Genomic DNA, 18708 nt, shown 5'->3' on the forward strand with positions numbered 1-18708 from the left:
AAAAACCAAAAAAAAAAAAAAAAAAAAAAGAATAATAATGGTATCAGTAACTGTGCATGGTCAAAGAGGTTGTACTTTGCCCTTTACTGGCATATTTTTCCAGATGTACCAAGTCAATTATGTAAGAATATATTTTTATATTTTGGGACTTCTGACTCTACCATATTTGAATCATTATATACTCTCATTTCAATTATATGTTTCAAATCATCACTTAGCAATCACAAAATGTGAATGGCAGGGAGGTTCTGAAATGGTAAAATGAAATCTGTAGGCCATTTATCTTGTGAACTACAAAAGAATGCCCAATCAATAAGGTCTCCCTCCCACACTACTCACTCTATTAGCCAACAAATCATAAATATTGATTGTTTAACAACATTTCAATAAGATAGAAAGCACTACCACATTCCACAGCATAAGTGAATAGTTGAAGCACTATGCTTTGTAAGAGAAGCATTTGTTTATAGAAAAAGGCTAGAACAATGATTTTCTTATGTGTTAGATCTTAATAAATTGTTATTTTAAAGCTTCTTTCCCAGATACTTGGCAAATAACATCTTAATATTTAAGCTTTTAAATTTTTATTTATTAATATATTTTTGGTATTTTTAAAATGGGGTATTTTAATATAGCCCTGGATAGGCTTTTAAATTTTATGACAAATACTAAAATGAGGCTAAGGATTAAAACTTCTGCAAGGCAGTGGTAATGCGCACCTTTAATCCCAGCACCTTGGAGGCAAAAGCAGGTAGATCGCTCAGTTTGAGGCTAGCCTGATATATAGAGTGAATTCTAGGACTGCCAGGACAGGTAAACAGAGGAACCTTGGCACAGTACAGAAGCAGGCGGATCAGAAGTTAGAGGTTATCCTCAACTACACAGTAGATCTGACATCTACCTGGACTACATAAGATCTTGAACACTCCTACCTCCACCCCATAATATAATCCTAACAATCAAGGAACTGAAGCAGGAAGGTCATGAATTTGGAGCTAACAGAAAATAAAGTAAATTAAAAACACAAACTTGATGCCTGAGAAATCTTATATCAATATATAAAGCACTCTACCTGGCAGTTGTCCTTGTCGAGGAGTCTCCATTCTCATGTAAGGCATCACCATTCTGCTGGATTTCTGCTAAACATCAAGAAGGAAAGCAGTTCAGTTTTTACATATTTCTTGTCAATTTCCTTTATTTAAATTTAAAAGTACATAAGCACAGCTTACTGGTTGGAGAAGGGTTGTGGTTTGTCAGATTTTCTTGCTCAATCACTAATCCATCAAGCACAACTGTCAATTCACCAGTTTGCACTATGCCATTCTTGTTTTCCAAAGAAAGTTTTAATATTTCTTTCACTTTTTCTACTAGAAAAAAAGAAAATTCTAATTTAAAAACAAGTGCCACATGCACAGTATGTTTAAAAATACCTCAATCCAAGAACTGCTGTATTCCAGAACTTGACTGCTGCATTTGAAAAAGCAATTATTTGCACTTTTATCTGTAGACATTATATAAACAACAACAGGCATAATTTCATTCATGGACAGTTGAGTGACTCTTCTTCCCAAGCTCCACACTTTTGACATCATCTTCAAGTGCTTCTGTGCACAGTATAACCTTCAGAGGATAAGCTAATACTATCTATCTAATAAGCACATAGCTGTGAAAACTTGTTCCTGAGCAGAGGCCCAAAGGCCTGGGAAGGGGGCACAATTTCATCCTGAGAGTCAAATGACTTAGTTGACAATTCCACCTCTGCCACTTACTAGCCATAAAAAACTAAGTTATTCAAGCTTTATTTAGCCTCAGTTTCCTTACTTTTCTTTATAAAATGTAAAAATAAGAACATCAAGGAGACACACATCTTTAATCGAGACAGAAGAAGGTGGATCTTTGAGTTCCAGACCAGCCTGGGCTACAGAGTGAGTTCCAGGGCAGCTAGGACTACACAAAGAAACCCTGTCTCGAAAACCCAAAAACCAACTGTCCCCCAAAAATATATATAAATACAAAAAAAAGAACATCAAAAAGGAAATAAAAGGAACTTCATTCGCAGTGGAGAGTCTTAAAAACCAAATTCAAAACTGCACGAAAGTCGTAGCACTCACCTGACACAGTTGGATGCTACACACTGTGAGAACAGCTTGGTGTTTTTTCTTATGTAAGGCCAAATACTTCCCTCCCATTAAATCTATTCTGATTTAAATGCAAAGCCACTGTGATTCAACTTCTATCCCACTCAGAAATAAGAAGAACTTGTTAAGACAACAATGAAAGAGTATAACACTTCAAATATACAAAGAAAATGGGGTTTTCACACTTGAAATACATGATGGGTGTGGTCAGTTATGTACTGTAAAGTTCAAAATTACTAAATGTTTAAACATGCATCAGAACAAAGGGTAAAAGGGTACTTGTACAGATATATCAATTGGCTTGATTTGATTATTCAATTTTATATGTAAACCATAAAATGACTTTTGACTCCATAAATATAATCAGTTAATAAATCTTAGAAAAACAATCAGTAAATACGTTTTAGAAAAACAATTTTCTTTAAAAACTCATCAGTGATCACTTCATTATCTAATATGGGTACATTATGATTTATTTTATGTGGCTGTTTTTTGAGACATTGTCTCTCTATTGCTTCATCTTTGACATAGGCCAGAGATGCCAAAAGTATTAAGGAACGTGCAGTTACTTCTTCAGAGTGGGAAAATGAGAGTACCAATAACTAGGGGGAAATTCCTGGTCCTCTCATGATCTTCCTAGAGGCAATCCTCCCCAACCTGGTGGGTGGGTGGGGAGCTTGACCTGCCCCATTGATAGTTAGGACTCTATCCAGATCAGAGATGCTGTTCTAGTAACAACAAATGAGTGGGAGTAACTGGTATCAAAGAACTGGTAGATGATCTACAGTGTGGGCAAAGGCTGGGAAAATACTGCCCACTGTTCAATTACAACACCACTGGCATTGTACGTTCTTTATAAACACAACACAACACTTCATTTCTGGTCTGTAGAAGGATATGTTTAAAGTCTCTGAAATAATATATAAATAAACAAAGTTTAGAAAGCCACTTACATTTCCTGTTGTGTGTTAACAGCACTTGTTTCAAGTCCACTGTTGCTCTTCCTAACAGAGCATCTGCTTTTAAAGTGTGGTGACTCCAAATTCGAAACTCCAAGGTGGTCTGTGGGGTCACATTTCTGCATGAATAACATTATAACAAAAATAAACATGGCATCACTGTTGTGTGCTAATTCTCTTAAAAGTTATCGATTGCAGTGATTTTTCTAAAACGATGAATTCAGTTTAATACTGTATGAAACAGTAAACTAATTGAATCAGAAATATAAATAACAAATATTTACAAACACATTATGACTTTAAAAACTACTTTGGGATTTTTGTAGTTAGCCACCCACTGAGCAGCAAAGCACTGTTTTACTGAGACCTCAGAAAAAAAATCTCTCCTGTGGGACCCCATTTTTAGAGCTCTTTAGAATGACTGGCATTAGTTTAGTTATAATTCTTACATGTAACTTTATACCATTTTACTTCGAAATGTCAAAATTAAGAATGACTGGGTTTATTTCTATATTAAACATTCAGAGTAAATAACTGCCTATAAAACAAAAACACAATTATTGTGCTTCCTCTTTGAGAAAAGTGAAATTAAAAAATTTCTTCATATCTTAAATTCTTCCTCCCTCCCTCCCTCCTTCCTTTCCTCCCTCCCTCTCTCTTTCTCTCTCTCTCTCTCAATCTCTTTCTTTGTTTCTTTCTTTTTTTAACCAAAGCAGGGCAGTTTATTTTACAACTTAGGAAATTCTGGCATCAGCTCAGAAGGACAGCCACTTATCTGTTGATGGACATCTGTAAATGGAGACTGCTCATTCGTTTCCCAACTGTTCAGACCCAAATAACCACACAGAAACTATCAATTACAACACTGCTTGGCCAACAGCTTAGGCATATTCTTCTAGTAATTTGTGTATTGTCATGAGTATGTGGCTTACTAGAAAGGTTCTAGGCAGTTATTTCCTTCAGCAGTTACATGGCGTCTCTCTGACTTCACCTGTTCTCTCTACATATCTCTTTTAAATTCTTTCTTAGATAAAGAAAAAACCTTATTACTTGAAGTCATTCTACAAAATATAAAACATAGGACATGCAATGTGAAGATTTTATAGCCTTTACATAAGATACTCACACAATCAGCTGCTCATCCCATTTTGGATTAGAAGAACTACTGGATTTTGCTGTTTTCTTAATTTCTCCATCTACGATGACTTCAGTATATATTGCTGTTCCAAACCAGTTTTTTTTTCTTTTTAGTTTGGCACTAGAAACTAACAGAAAACAATAATTATTTGTCTGTAGATGGAACCAAAAGATCAGCACTGCCAACTACTAAACCAATAGAAACAGCAGCGTTCTTCCACCTCTAGCACATATCACACTGACAAGATGAGAAGCTACTATTGTCTGAAAGCCATCTGAATTTCTCAGTAATCAATTTATCAAGAGAATTCATCCATTTGAATAGATTCATTCTTTTTAAAAGATTCAGACTTGTATGAACATTCAAATTAACTCAAAAACATTTTTGTTAATTCTCCGAAAGACCAGTAGACCATTAAGTAGTAATTTTCCTATCTTCTGCCAACATCCGCAGTCTGTTTCTATAGATCGCCTGATCTGTTCCTATAAATTCTGTGTAGTGGGACCATACAGTCTTTCATGATTGCCCTCTTCCACTTATAATGCTCTCGGGTTCCACCAATACTGTAGCATCAATACTTCATTCCTTTTTATGCCAAGTACTATTCCATTATTGATATGCCACACTTTATTTATCTATTAGTTGACAGACATTTAAATTACTTTGTAGCTGTTGTACCTAAGATGTCTATAAATATTCATGTGCAAGTTTTGCTGTGAACGTGTTTTCATTTACTTTGGACATATCAGAACTGCTGTGTAGCACAGTAAGTCTCTATTCAATAAATGGCTGACTATTTACACTCCTGTCAAAGTATAGTGGGATGTGATATCTGTTTACCTAGTGATTTATACATTGATATATATTTGGGATCAAGCTCTCCCAAATGTAACCCAAGCTCATTGAATTTGCAAGCCTCTATTCTCTGTCTCCCACGTTCAGAGGGCCATCAGTGTGCACTACATACTTGAATGGTTTCTATCTTTACCTGCTATATAAATATAATTTCAAACTGTATCAAGGACTGTGAGAAAAGTAAATGCCTTCATCTGGATGATATTCACTATATAATTGTGGCCCATTTATCATAAAATACTGAACATTTTTACCTAAAAAAAAGTTTCAAACAAAAACTTATTTTAAAAAATTTGAAACTCAAAATGTCATCATGAAATAAAAATTAATCAGAACCTTTTATATAAAGGAAATTTTAAATTTATTTTACCCAAGATAGTAAGAAATTATTTTAGCTTAAACATGTGCCTTTAATGATTGCAACTGTTATTCCAAACACAGAACTGTGCAATCAACCAGTGATTATGATCACCTCTATCCTGCTGTGAGATGAGAAAAAAAAAGCACCCGTCACACACATCAATCGTTAAGAAATAAAACGAAAGTTTCCATTCTACTGAAAGAAATTAATCAAGCAAACCAATGTGAAATACAAAGTGAAAGTGGTGTGAGAGGCAAAGTGTTTGAAATAGTTACTCTTCTATTAACATGGAAAGAATAACAAAAAAGTGTTTGAAATAGTTATTCTTCTATTAACATGGAAAGAATAACAAAAAAGATTATAAGCGAATGCTTATTAAAATACTAGCAACAGAGTGCAATGTCTAAAATAATGTCTGAAGCGCTACTGGGAGGGTCTTAGTAAAACTCATTCCCATTCTCTGACGTTGCAAGTTGTTCTCAGTTTACCACCAAGGGACTGATATAGGGGCCAGAGTTGTTACCTCTCAAGAACCTCCCCAAAATAGAAGGTTTCATTTAAAATAAAAGTGATTTCTTTAAAACATACAGGTCCTATCTATCCACACACTGTCAGTAAAGAGAAGGCAATACAGGATCATGTTAAAAGCATACAAGTGTAACATATCTGGATTCATGTTTTAACTTTGCCATTACTAGAATCCTGACCTGAAGGAGGTCAATTAACGGCTCTGCCCCTCCATTTTCTCACCTGAAAAACAGGGGAACAATAATACCCAATTCTTAGGATTGGTGACTGAAGGCATGCAAAAGCACCATCATCAACAACAAATTTCCCCGCATCCAGTATGGTGACAGCATCTGCACTGCGACTAATGAAGATATCCCACTGTGTACCTTTATCTGGCAAAGTGCTTGATAGTACTGAAAGCTGTTAGCATAATAGGCCTCCCCTCCCCCTCAACAAATATTTTAAAATATCTTTTTTTAATCTCATAAAAAATTTGTAATATGGTGGCTTAATAATGCATATAAAATTAATGGTATGTTTTTAAATAAAGTGAATGCTACTATTTTAAACAGGAATTCTAATTAATGGGAATGGAGTAAATTATATTTTCCCATTTACTTGTTCACCTTCGTGTTATACTCAAAATGCCCTTCACAGTAACACTATGTAAATATTGAAAATTACCAGACATTGGATAGGGTTCCTTAACTTAAAAGGTCCAGTAACAGTAATGTCCCTAAAAACATTTAGTAACAAACGTATACGATCCACATAAAAATTACCACAAAACTTAAACAATGGACACCAAAAAAGAGAAAGAAAATTATTTGATATATTCTTAGATCTGAGAATTTTAAGATGAAAGCTTTATATCACCTCCCATTGAATATATCATTATATAACAATAACACAAAATATTACTGGGTTTGAATGTTTGGGGTAAACACAAGAAAAGGGGAGCTTAAATTCAAATAAGGAGCAAAAGGAAATAGACAAGTACAGAGACAAATATACATAAAATTGAGCTAATTAAGACTTCTCCAAATGTATGTACTATAAAATGAAAATAAGTAGATAGTCTAATAGTGATATAAGAAATAGTAATAGAACAAGTAAGGTGGTAACTCTTGAAATCAACAAGAGAAAAATGGTTATGCCATAAATAATTAAATGATTGAGAAAAATCACCTACAGCGCATATCACAAACACTAAAATTGCTCACCACAGAATTAAGGGCCAGTGGGGTGGCTCTGTGAGTAAAAGCACTGGCCACCAAGCCTAATAACCTCAATCCCTGGAACCCAAATAGTAGAGAGAAATTCCCACAAGCTGTTATCTGACCTGTACATGTACCATGCATGGCTCATGTATATGCACATACATAAATAAATGTAAAAATCGATAAAGTATAATTGAGGTACCACAAGACACAATACCAAAAACTAAATATACAAACCCTACCATAGCAATCTGTTAGTTTTTAAGGCAAGTACTCTATATACTTTAAAAACCTTGCATCTGATCCATTCATGTTGGAAATCTTAAAGTCTACAATACTGAAAATTACTTATCTCTACATGCTATTATACTTATGTTCGTGGCATAGTAAATTATCACATTACAATGGGTTACCTTCTGTTTGACTTTAGATCATGGTTTTCCTGTTTTTAGGATATTTTTATTAGTTGATTGGGTGGTTGGTTTTTAGAAGCTGAGATGAAACTCAAAGTCTCAGATACATTAGGAAAGTGCTATATCATGGAGCTACACCCACAGCACACTGTTCTTGTATGTTTGTTCCCCTCAATACGCTATGGATTAACAGCAGAAATAAAGAAGATACTTGGGCACAGTGGTACACACATGCAATTCCAATGCTTAAGGTGCTAAAGGAGGATCATGAAGCCACCCTGGGTCCTACAGAGAGATTCTGTCTCAAAACAGGAAAGGAAAAGGAACCATATGACCATATGACGGACATGGTTATTAGTGCATGCCTGTAGTCCCAGGACTTGTGAAACTGAGGCAGGAGGAACACTGAATTTGTGATGTGATTATTATTAAAAATGCTTATTCACATCAACAATGAAAATGAGCAAATTGGGCAGAAATAAATGCAAAATGTACAGTTTGGAGAAGGAAGAAGGATCAGGAGATCTAATGAGCAGCCAAGGTTTGTGTTAAAAGAAACAGGGAGATTAACTTCATTATGAAGAAGACTCCTGCTTAGCACTAGATAAAGGGAAGGATGACCTCAGGTCAAGATCCCAACCACCTAAGCTTCCAACTACTGAAAGAATATAAGGCATTCAACAGTAGCTCTGCTGCTAATGTGCCATCCATGCCAAGCTGGCACCCTGATCATTCACACGCAAGACTAAAGGAGATATGGATTCTCCCAGTTCACACATAGACAATGACCAGACTTCAATAATAGAGGGGCCTTGAAGGATAGTACCTGATTGCTTGAAATAAAAGGACTAATGGAGTAAGCTCGACTGAGGATGTAGTTCAGTGATAGAATACTTACTTACCACCCAGCATGAACAAGGCCCTGGCTTCAATCTCCAAGATCAGAAGGGGTAAAAAAAAGAAAAAAAAAAAAAAAGACCTATACAAAGAACATGGTTTGTGATAAAAGTCTTAAGACCGCAACCGGCATCCTCATTACTAAGAGAAGGCAGAGTGGTTCCTCTGAACCTTGGTCTCCTCCTTTATAGTCATAAGTAGTAGTTTCTATTACTCGAGCTATTGTGAAATCAAGATCATGAATTTTACAAATTAATGTTTACTTTAAAAACAGAAATGAACAAAATGATAAAGTCAAGGCAAGGCAACATGAAGGCAAGACATTAAAACCCAGTGCTGCCTAGTATGAGTCCAACTTCACTGTGTATGTCTCAAGAGCATCACTTACGGAATATATTTGCCTCATTAGGTATGCAAAATCCAACTTCATCTACCCATCACAATACTACATTATTACTAAAATCACTTACCAGTTACCTTTAACTGTAACCTTCCACTGTGGTTATCACTAGTATCAGACCTTGGTGAAGCAGTGGCCATGTCCCAAAATTGACCTTGACTCTATTTAAAAAAAAAATGAAATAATATGTTCAGACATCAGAGAGGATATTTCAATCTTCTGGATGATTTAAAACCATTCATTTGAATCAATAAAAGTTCATATCCGTCACAAGTTCTCACTTGTCTTTCATTTAAAATTAAAACAGTATAGAAACATTATATGAGTGTAGCTATTTAACCATATCTGAGTCAATTTGAGCAACAAAGTAAATGATAATACTAGGAATCCTGGCTCATATGAGGACTTAAAATTAATATGTACATGAATATGCAAACATGATATATATTATATATTATTAAAATCTCCTTAGTATATACCCCCTTTATTCTTTAATACTTCAGTGTGTGTTTCATGAGAAATAAAATCTTTTCCTAAATAATCGCAGTACAATAATTATATTAAGGAAAATATAAACTGTACACTTAACCAGGAATTTAAATTTTGTTTAAAAAAATTAAAGAAAAAGCAGAGTTAACTACACCTTTTTTTATCTCAAGGCTCAACTTCTACCCATCTTTAACCTACTAAAGATTAAAGTGGTATATTCTGGGAAATATTGAGAAATACTAATGAGTATTAATTAATAATAATAATCTTGCCTTCCCCTTAATTTGTCATCTTTTTTTGTGCTCCATTTAGATCTTTTCTCTAAATTTAGGGACCAATATTTTAAAATCATTGCATTCTCTTCACTTACTTAGATCTGCATAGCCTGTGTATACACACACACACACACACACACACACACACACACACACACACGATCAAGAACTCATTCAGGTCAATATGCTTATTCACAGAAGAGTCCATTATATGGACTGAAGAAACTACATTCAGAAATATGTAAGCATAGAACTATACATATGTGCATGTAATAACAAATTAGTAAAAAACGAAGCCATGAATTTGAAAGATAGTGACATTGGGGGGTACAGGAGGGAAAAGAAGGTAGAAATATATTAATCTCAAAAATAAAAAAAAGAATGAATTTTTTTAAAAAAAATCAATTGAAATGGAACACTTAAATTATCAACAAAGGGAATATAGTCAATGGAAATTGAAGGCTTTTTCAATTTCTAGCAGTCTGTTCTACTAGATATTATAAAAAATCTTCCTTCCTGCTTTAACATAAACACTTCCTGAATAGCTCAAAACCAACTGTTCATTTTCCAAATTCTGTTATATTCTTAAGTGTAAATTATCAAGCCTACGCCATATTTATATTATGGCAGCCTTAAAAAAAAGAAATAAAATAATAGTAAGAAACATATATACAGTATATATATATGTCTTTATATACATATATATTTATATATAAATAGCAGTATATAAAGGCTAACAATCTTAGTTCAATCCTCATACCTGACAAGTTGTCCTCTAACTTCCTCATTTCTTTATTCACACAAATAGACAATAAATAAATAAATAAATAAATAAATAAAAAAAAAAAATGAGAAATAGTATAGACAAACAAACATGTTATCCTGGTTGTGAATGCTGATAGTTAAAGTGTATGGTCAAGAGACAAGAACTGAGCCCACTGAAAGATGAAGGGAACTAAATGTAATATTGAGTTCAAAGTGTCACTCCTGGCCTGCCAAGAGCTTTGCGCTTGGACTCCAACTCCCAGCCTGTCATGCGCTGACCCCACAGGGTATTTAAGCTTGAGCTGGAAAGAAGAACACATGGTTTTGAGTGTGCATTCCCTCTGTCTTTCCCTCACCATGCTCTCCCGGTCACCAGTGACCACCGTCTATTAAACACAGGCATTTGATTTGGCGTAATCTGGTTTGATTAGAATTTTTTGTGTCGGCAGAGAGGCTTTTCTTAACACTAAGGCCTCACTGTGAGGACCCATGACAAAATTATATCAGAACACCAACAACCCACTGACATATACCATTAGGATCATACCCAAACTTAGCCTTGGGGTTTACCCAGAATGAAGAACTAATTAGAAAACTAATCTGTTTTACCTACAAGTAAAAGTCAGTAGAAATTCAATACAATAGTTTCTGACTGTTAAGAACTTTCAAAATAACAACTGTATACTTTTAAATTCTAGTTTTATCAATAAATGAAGAAATAATAATTGCCAATCAAGAAAAAACTATAAAAACATAATATAAAGACACCAGGCAAATGAGTTGGTGAATGACCCACCTGCCAGCTGCACTGCCCCAAAAAGATGAGTAGTCAAGGTAAGAACCTACTCACACCACAAAGAGCGACATGAAACCACTAAAAAACTACTGGCCCTACAACAGCAAGACTTGAACAACCAAATATAGATGAAGCAGAAGAAAATGACCTAAAAAATAAACTTTAGAGAATGTTTGAGGTCCTTAAAGAGGAAATGAAAAATTCCCTCCAAGAAACGGAGGAAAAGATAAACAAAAAAAAGGGGGGGGGGGAAACCAACAAATCCCTTAAAGAAAAGCAAGAAAAAGCAATCAAACATATGAAAGAAATTACTCAAGACTTGAAAACTGAAATAGAGACAACAAAAAAACCGAGGGATTATAGAAACAGAAATTATGAGAAAACGATCAGACACCACAAATGCAAGCATGAACAATAGAACACAAGACATGGAAGAGAGAATCTCAAGCACTGAAGATACAACAGAGGATATAGACTCATGGGTCAAAGAAAGCATTAAATCTAACAAAAGCTTAACACAAAATATTCAGGAAAAATGGGACATGATGAAAAGACCAAACCTGGCTACATAATAATCAAAACACCAAACATACAGAATAAAGAAAAATGTTAAGAGCTGCAAAGGAAAAAGACCAAGTAACATATAAAGGCAGACCTATCAGAATTACACCTGACTTCTCAATTGAATCAATGAAAGCACGAAGGTCATAGTCAAGCATTGCACAGACCTTAGGAGACCACAGATGCCAGCCCAGACTACTATACCCAGCAAAACTTTGAATCACCACACACAGACTAAAGAAGATATTCCATGACAGAACCAGATTTAACCAGTACCTTTGCACAAACCCAGTCCTACACAAAGTACTAGAAGGAAAACTCCAAACCCAAAAAGTTGGCTACATCCACAAAAATACAAACAATAGATGATCTCACAGTAGCAAATCCCAAAGAAGGGGAAAACACACACAATAACATCATCAACAATGAAAACTAAAATAACAGGAGCTAGCAATTACTGGTAATTAATGTACTTTAATATAAATGGACTCAATTCACCTATCAAAAGACATAGGTTAACAGATTGAATACAAAGACAGAATCATCCACTTCCAACTCAAAGACAGATATCAACTCAGACTAAAGGGCAGGGGCAAAACTTTTTCCAATCAAATAAACCAAAGAAACAAGCTGGTATAGCTATACTATTATCTAACAAAACAGACTTCAAACTAAAATCAGTCCAAAGAAACAAAGGAGGACAATTCATATTAGTCACAGGAAAATCCCATCAAGAGAAAATCTCAATACTGAACATCTATGCCCAAAACACAAGGGCACTCATATGTAAAAGAAATACTTCTAAAGCCTAAATCACACATTAAATCCCACCCGCTAACAGTGGGAGACTTCAACACTCCAGTCTCACCACTGGACAGGTCTGTCAGACAGAAAATTAACAGAGAAATATGGGAACTAACAGATGTTATTAATCAAATGGATTTAACAGACATCTATGGAACATTCCATCCAAACATAAAGGAATATACCTTCTTATCAGCACCTCATGAAACCTTCTCAAAAATTGACCACTTGCTAGTAACAAAGCAAACCTCAACAGATACAACAACAACAACAACAACAACAACAACAAAAAAAATGGAATAAGCCCATATACCTTATTGGATCACCATGACTTAAATTAGAATTCAACAGCAACACTAATTCCAGAAAGCCCACAAACACATGGAAATTAAACAATGCTCAACTGAACCATAAATGGGTCAAGGAAGACAAATAAAGGGAGAAATTAAAGACTTCCTAAAATTCAATGAAAATGACCACACAACATACCCAAATTTATGGGACACAATGAAAGCAGTGTTAAGAGGAAAGTTCATAACACTAAATGTCTACATAAAGAAGCTGGGAAAATCCCATACTAGTGAATTAACAGAACATTTGAAAACTCTAGAACAAAAGGAGGCAAACTCACACAAAAGAACTAGATGGCAGGAAATAATCAAATGAGAGCTGATATCAACAAAATAGAAACAAAGAAAACAATACAAAGAATCAATGAGACAAAGAGTTGGTTCTTCGAGAAAATCAACAAAGCAGACAAACCTTTATCCAAACTAACTAAAAGGCAGAGAAAAAATATTCAAATTAAGAAAATCAGAATTGAAAAGGGGAACTAACAAGAGACACAGAGGAAATCCAGAGACTCATTAGGTCATATCTCAAAAACCTGTACTCCACAAAATTGGAAAACTTAAAGGAAATGGACAACTTTCTGGATAAATATCACTTACCAAAATTAAATCAAGACCAGATAAGCAAATTAAAAAGACCTATAGTTGCTAATGAAATAGAAACAGTCATCAAAAGTCTCCCAACCAAAAAAGCTCAGGACCAAATGCCTTCAGCTCAGAATTCTACAAGATTTTCAAAGAAAAACTAATACCAATACTCCTCAAATTGTTCCACACAAAAGAAACAGAAGGAACATTGCCAAACTCTTTATGAGGCTACAATTACCCTGGTACCCAAACCACAGAAAGACATTACTAAGAAAGAGAATTACAGACCAATCTCACTAATCAACCTTGATGCAAAAATACTCAATAAAATACTGGCAAATCAAATCCAAGAACACATCAGCAAAGTCACCCACAATGATGATCAAGTAGGCTTCATCCCAGAGATGCAGGGATGGTCAACACATGAAAATCTATCAACATAATTCACCATATAAACAAACTGAAAAATTAAAACCACATGATCATCTCATTAGATGCTGAAAAAGCCTTTGACAAAATACAACACCCCTTGATGATAAAGGTCTTGGTCTTGGAGAGAGCAGGGATACAATAAACATACCTAAACATAACAAACGAAATACACAGCAAGTCAATAGCCAACATCAAACTAAATGGAGAGAAACTCAAAGCCATCCCACTGAAATCAGGAACAAGATAAGGTTGCCACTCTTTCCATATCTATTCAATATAGTTTGTTAGATTCTAGCTAGAGCAATAACACAATAAAAGGAGATCATGGGGCCTTCATGCCTAGACAGCAAATGCTTTACTCACTGAGCTATCACCCCAGGCCCAATTATCAAGAAAGTAGACAGAGGAGAGGGTAAATCACTAATCCATCAAGGATGACTTCTATAGTCTATGATCAAAACAAGGGGAAAGGTATGTCTTTCACCCATTTAATTAGCCTTCCAATAAAGACACTTTTTTCTCTGGGCATTAAATGACAGACAAGCTAGAAAGTACTTTTACTTTGGAGGTAGACTGACTTCATTATTCCATTAGACAGGTATTTGCTAAGACTAAATGTTGAAATAAGAGTGGCGGGGCTGCGTCCCCCTGCGTCCCCAGCACCCTGCCGCCCGCATGGCTAGCTTAGCTTATGCCCGAAATAATTACACGGAAACTGTATTCTTTTAATCACTGCCTGACCCATTAGTTCCAGCCTCTTATTGGCTAGCTCTTACATATTGATCTAACCCATTTCTATTATTCTGTGTGGCCCACAAGCTGGCTTACCAGGAATGATCTTAACCTGCGTCTGTCTGGCGTGGGAGAACCATGGCGACTCTCTGACTCAGCTTCTTTCTCCCAGCATCCTGTTCTGTTTTCTCCGCCTACCTAAGGGCTGGCCTATGAAATGGGCCTAGGCAGTTTCTTTATTAATAAGAAATCATTCCCACATCACATACATACATACATACATACATACATACATACATACATACATACTGGAAAACATGATGAAATGATTCAAAAATTGAATCTCAGGAAGTGTTTAAAGTACATAGCTTCACTTTGTAAATTTTTTATTTATTCCTTTTGAGACAGGGTCTCTGTGTAGTCCTGGCTGGCCTGGAACTTGCTATGTAAACCAGACTATACTCAAACTTACTGCCTTTCCCTTCCAAGTGCTGAGACTAAAGATGTGCACCCTGTAAGAGTTTCATTTTTATAAAAAAAATACATTAATTGATTTATATAGGTTTATTTTGATTTATAAGAATTCACAATTAGCATTAGTTTGACTACTAGCTACATCATTTCATTTAAAACAAAAGGGGTCAATCACTTACTGTGTATCAAGAATTGTGCCAGACACCGAGGATACAAAGATGAGTAAGATACGATTTCTTCTGTCAAGGAGCTCATAGTCTGGTGAGGAGACAACCCTGCAAACACAAAAGTTTTCAGTGTGACGCAGAATGCCACGTACTTCCTTTGGAGCACATAAGGAAAGCAGATAACCTTTAGTCAAGAAGCAGAGGCATCACAGAGAAAATAACCTGTACATGTAATTTTTATACATGGTGGTACACACTATTAATCCCAGCACTCAGGAGGCAGAGGCAGGCAGATCTCTATGAATCTACCATGTCTCAAAAATAGATAGATAGATAGATAGATAGATAGATAGATAGATAGATAGATAGATAGATAGATAGATAGACAGATAAACAAACAAACAATTATGTATATGGTGTTTTGCCTGTGTTGGCCTGAAATAGACTCATGTTTGAATGCTTGGCCCATAGGGAGTGGCACTAGAAGGAGGTGTGGCCTTGTTGGAGGAAGTGTCAGTAAGGAGGCAGGTTTGGAGGTCTTATATGCTCAAGCTAGGCTTTGCATGATAGTCTTCTTCTGATGCCTGCAGATCAAGATGTAGAACTCTGAGCTCCTCCAGCACCATGTCTGCCTGTATGCCATCATGTCCTACCATGATGATAGTAGACTAAACCTCTGAAACTGTAAGCCAGCCCCAATTAAGTTTTTCCTTTATAAGAGTTGCCATGGTAATGGTGCCTCTTCACAGCAATAGAAACCCTAATTAAGACAGACGGAATGTGTATCTATATACCACATAATTCCTGGTGTTTATGGCGTTCAGAAGAGGATCTCCTGAAATAGAGTTACAGAAAACTATGAACCACCATAAGGATACTAGGAATAGAACCTGGGTCCTCTGAAAGAGCACCCATTACTCTTAAGAGCCATCTCGCCAGTCTCACAATTGTTTAAAAATATTTTTTACGTATTTGTGCATGCGTGTATGTCACATGTGTATACTGATGTTTGCAGAAGCCAGAAGTGCTTCCTGAAACTGGAATTACAGGTAGTTGTGAGCTGTCAAATGTGGACACTGGGCATCGAACCTGGATCCTGTAGCACAAATAATAAAAATCCAGAGACAGATATTGGGGTTCAAGCTGAAGATCAGAAAAGCAAAGAGGCCAGCCACTGGCTCTTACCTCTACCTCAGACCAAAATGGGAATCCTCAGGCTGAGACTGAGACTGATTCCTGTCTCCTCCTCTTTTATAATCCTCTCTAGTGCTGGGATTAAAGGCCTGCACCACTACCTCCTGGCATCTATGGCTAGCTAGTGTGGCTGCTGAGATTAAAGGTGTGTGCCACCACTTCCTGGCCTATGTGGTTGACTACATTACCCTCTGATCTACAGGCAAGCTTTATTTATCAAAACAAAACTAATATAGCATTACAGGATCCTCTACACAAGCAGTTAAGTAAGTACTACTGCCACCGAGCCATCTCTCCAGCCCTCGTACAATTCTTCAAGACAGCATTACACAGAGCTGACAGCATGGCTGGGCAGTGGAACAAGAGGACAAAGAAGCTAAGAGGGAAATAAAATCCTAACTACATTGTGCACAAAACTGTAGGTTTATGCTCATATATACTGAGGGGCTTCAATAAAGAAACCTATTTGAAATGATAACTTTGGCAACTATGAAGCTACATCCAAAGGAATGAGTTTAACTAAACAAGCACATTGGCAATATGAAAGAAGTACTGGGGTAAAGGAGGAACATGCCATAGCTGAGGGTTAATAATAAAAATGTAGCTAATCTGAAACTAAGATTTTCCATGTCAGTGCGGGTAGACCATGGTGTCACAGTAGCAAAGGGAGAAGAGGAGCACATGTGGGAGACAATGCAAAGTTTTCAAGAGCCAGTTCTGTGGTTGAATGCTGAGGACTTTCTTTCTAGTCCTGCCACTTAAGAGCCATGTTCTAAGTTCTCTGCATCAGTATAACAAAAAAACAGAGCCATCACCTCATGCTAGAAGAAAGACTGACTCATAACAAATTAATCCAAAAGAACCTTCTTCCAAGAGTAATCAATCTAGAAAGCACTATTTTACAATAAAATAAATTTAAAGTCCCAATAAATAGCTAAAACAGGATACTTAAATTATTCTGCACCTTAATTTCTTCTTAAATAAGAAATGGATGACAAAAAAACTGGATTATTTTTTAAGGCTTTTAATTATTTTACTAAAAATACTACTTATCTCATAAAACAAGAAATATCAGTAAGTCACTCATTACCATACCAATCTAACTCATAACCGTTTCATTTTATACTATTATTTTCCTCAATCACACTTTTTATTTTTACTCCACAGCCCATTTACAAAAATTTTCAAATACAGATCTGGTGGAATCCTTGCCTAACTAACATCAAGACATTAAATATGTAATATATGTTCATGTTTGGAAAATTTTGAAACAATATCCTAAAACACCACAAGATGGTGATATTGCACCATAAAAACGGATGTTTTAAACAGTTACATTTTTTGTTATCAATTCCCCCAAACAAAATACCTTAACTCTTTTCCAAGAAAGGCCATAAAAAAGCATGCATTTTTTTCTTTTTACTAGAAAACACTTGTCAGAAAAACATACACGAACTTAGCAGCAATCCTTCTAGTCTTTAGCCCAAAGATGTTTAAAAAAAAAACACCCTAGACTAAAAAAACGCAAAAACTGGTGGCTATGTCCACACTGACCTCCTTCCCTCACCAACTCTACCCTCATGATCATCATTAAAAATTTCAATTCAGTATATGTTTTACTAAAATTGTATATACTATACTATTCTAATATAGTAAATATTAGAATAGGAAAATACTAACTTAAAAGATATGCATTTAGTAATTTTTCCTCTTGCCTTATTGAGCAATGTAGAAAACAGATTCCCTACTCAAATGCTGCATAATATCAATTCAAAAAATACTATTCAAAACTAAATATATCAAAACTTTACTTCAAACTCTGAGACTGAATCCCAGCTAACACACAGGAGACACTGCCTAAATATTATTATTCTTGGGTACCCATAGGGAATACCTATATCCACAGATATGGTGTCAACTAAATGGAATGGCACAATAGTTGCATAAAATTACACACACCCCTCCCATATACTCTAGTCACCTGCAGATTACTTAAAAAACACAATGTAAATTCTATGTAAAATATGTTATACTGTATTGTTCTGTGGGGAAAAGATGAGGGTGATCATGAATTTGTTCAACACACGCAGAATTTTTCTTTTTTTTTTAACTCTGTTTATGTTTTTTTTTTTAATTTTATTTATTTATTAAGGATTTCTGCCCCTCCCCGCCACCGCCTCCCACCTCCCT

At 35.4% G+C, this 18708-nt stretch overlaps 1 protein-coding gene across 6 annotated transcripts in view; it reads right to left on the reverse strand.

Annotated features, from left to right (window-relative positions):
• The window catches only part of Wwp1 (WW domain containing E3 ubiquitin protein ligase 1), an 80367-nt gene that overhangs the window by 48351 nt on the left and 13308 nt on the right, over window positions 1-18708 (reverse strand). For 2 of the 6 annotated variants that reach the window (XM_026786632.1, XM_013351876.2), the window contains exons 2-8: window positions 15337-15432; window positions 8962-9052; window positions 6159-6201; window positions 4224-4362; window positions 3092-3216; window positions 1230-1367; window positions 1073-1139 (exon numbers count right to left, since the gene is read on the reverse strand). In XM_026786632.1, coding sequence (XP_026642433.1) covers window positions 1073-1124 — 52 coding nt within the window. In that variant the 5' untranslated portion in view covers window positions 1125-1139; window positions 1230-1367; window positions 3092-3216; ... (2 more) ...; window positions 8962-9052; window positions 15337-15432. The remainder of the gene's footprint in view (window positions 1-1072; window positions 1140-1229; window positions 1368-3091; window positions 3217-4223; window positions 4363-6158; window positions 6202-8961; window positions 9053-15336; window positions 15433-18708) is intronic. The other 4 variants (XM_013351875.2, XM_005362346.3, XM_013351877.2 and 1 more) reach the window with 3 other exon arrangements.

The sequence above is a fragment of the Microtus ochrogaster genome, linkage group LG5 (assembly GCF_000317375.1).
Source record: "Microtus ochrogaster isolate Prairie Vole_2 linkage group LG5, MicOch1.0, whole genome shotgun sequence".
In the NCBI taxonomy this organism is placed as follows: Eukaryota; Metazoa; Chordata; class Mammalia; order Rodentia; family Cricetidae; genus Microtus; species Microtus ochrogaster.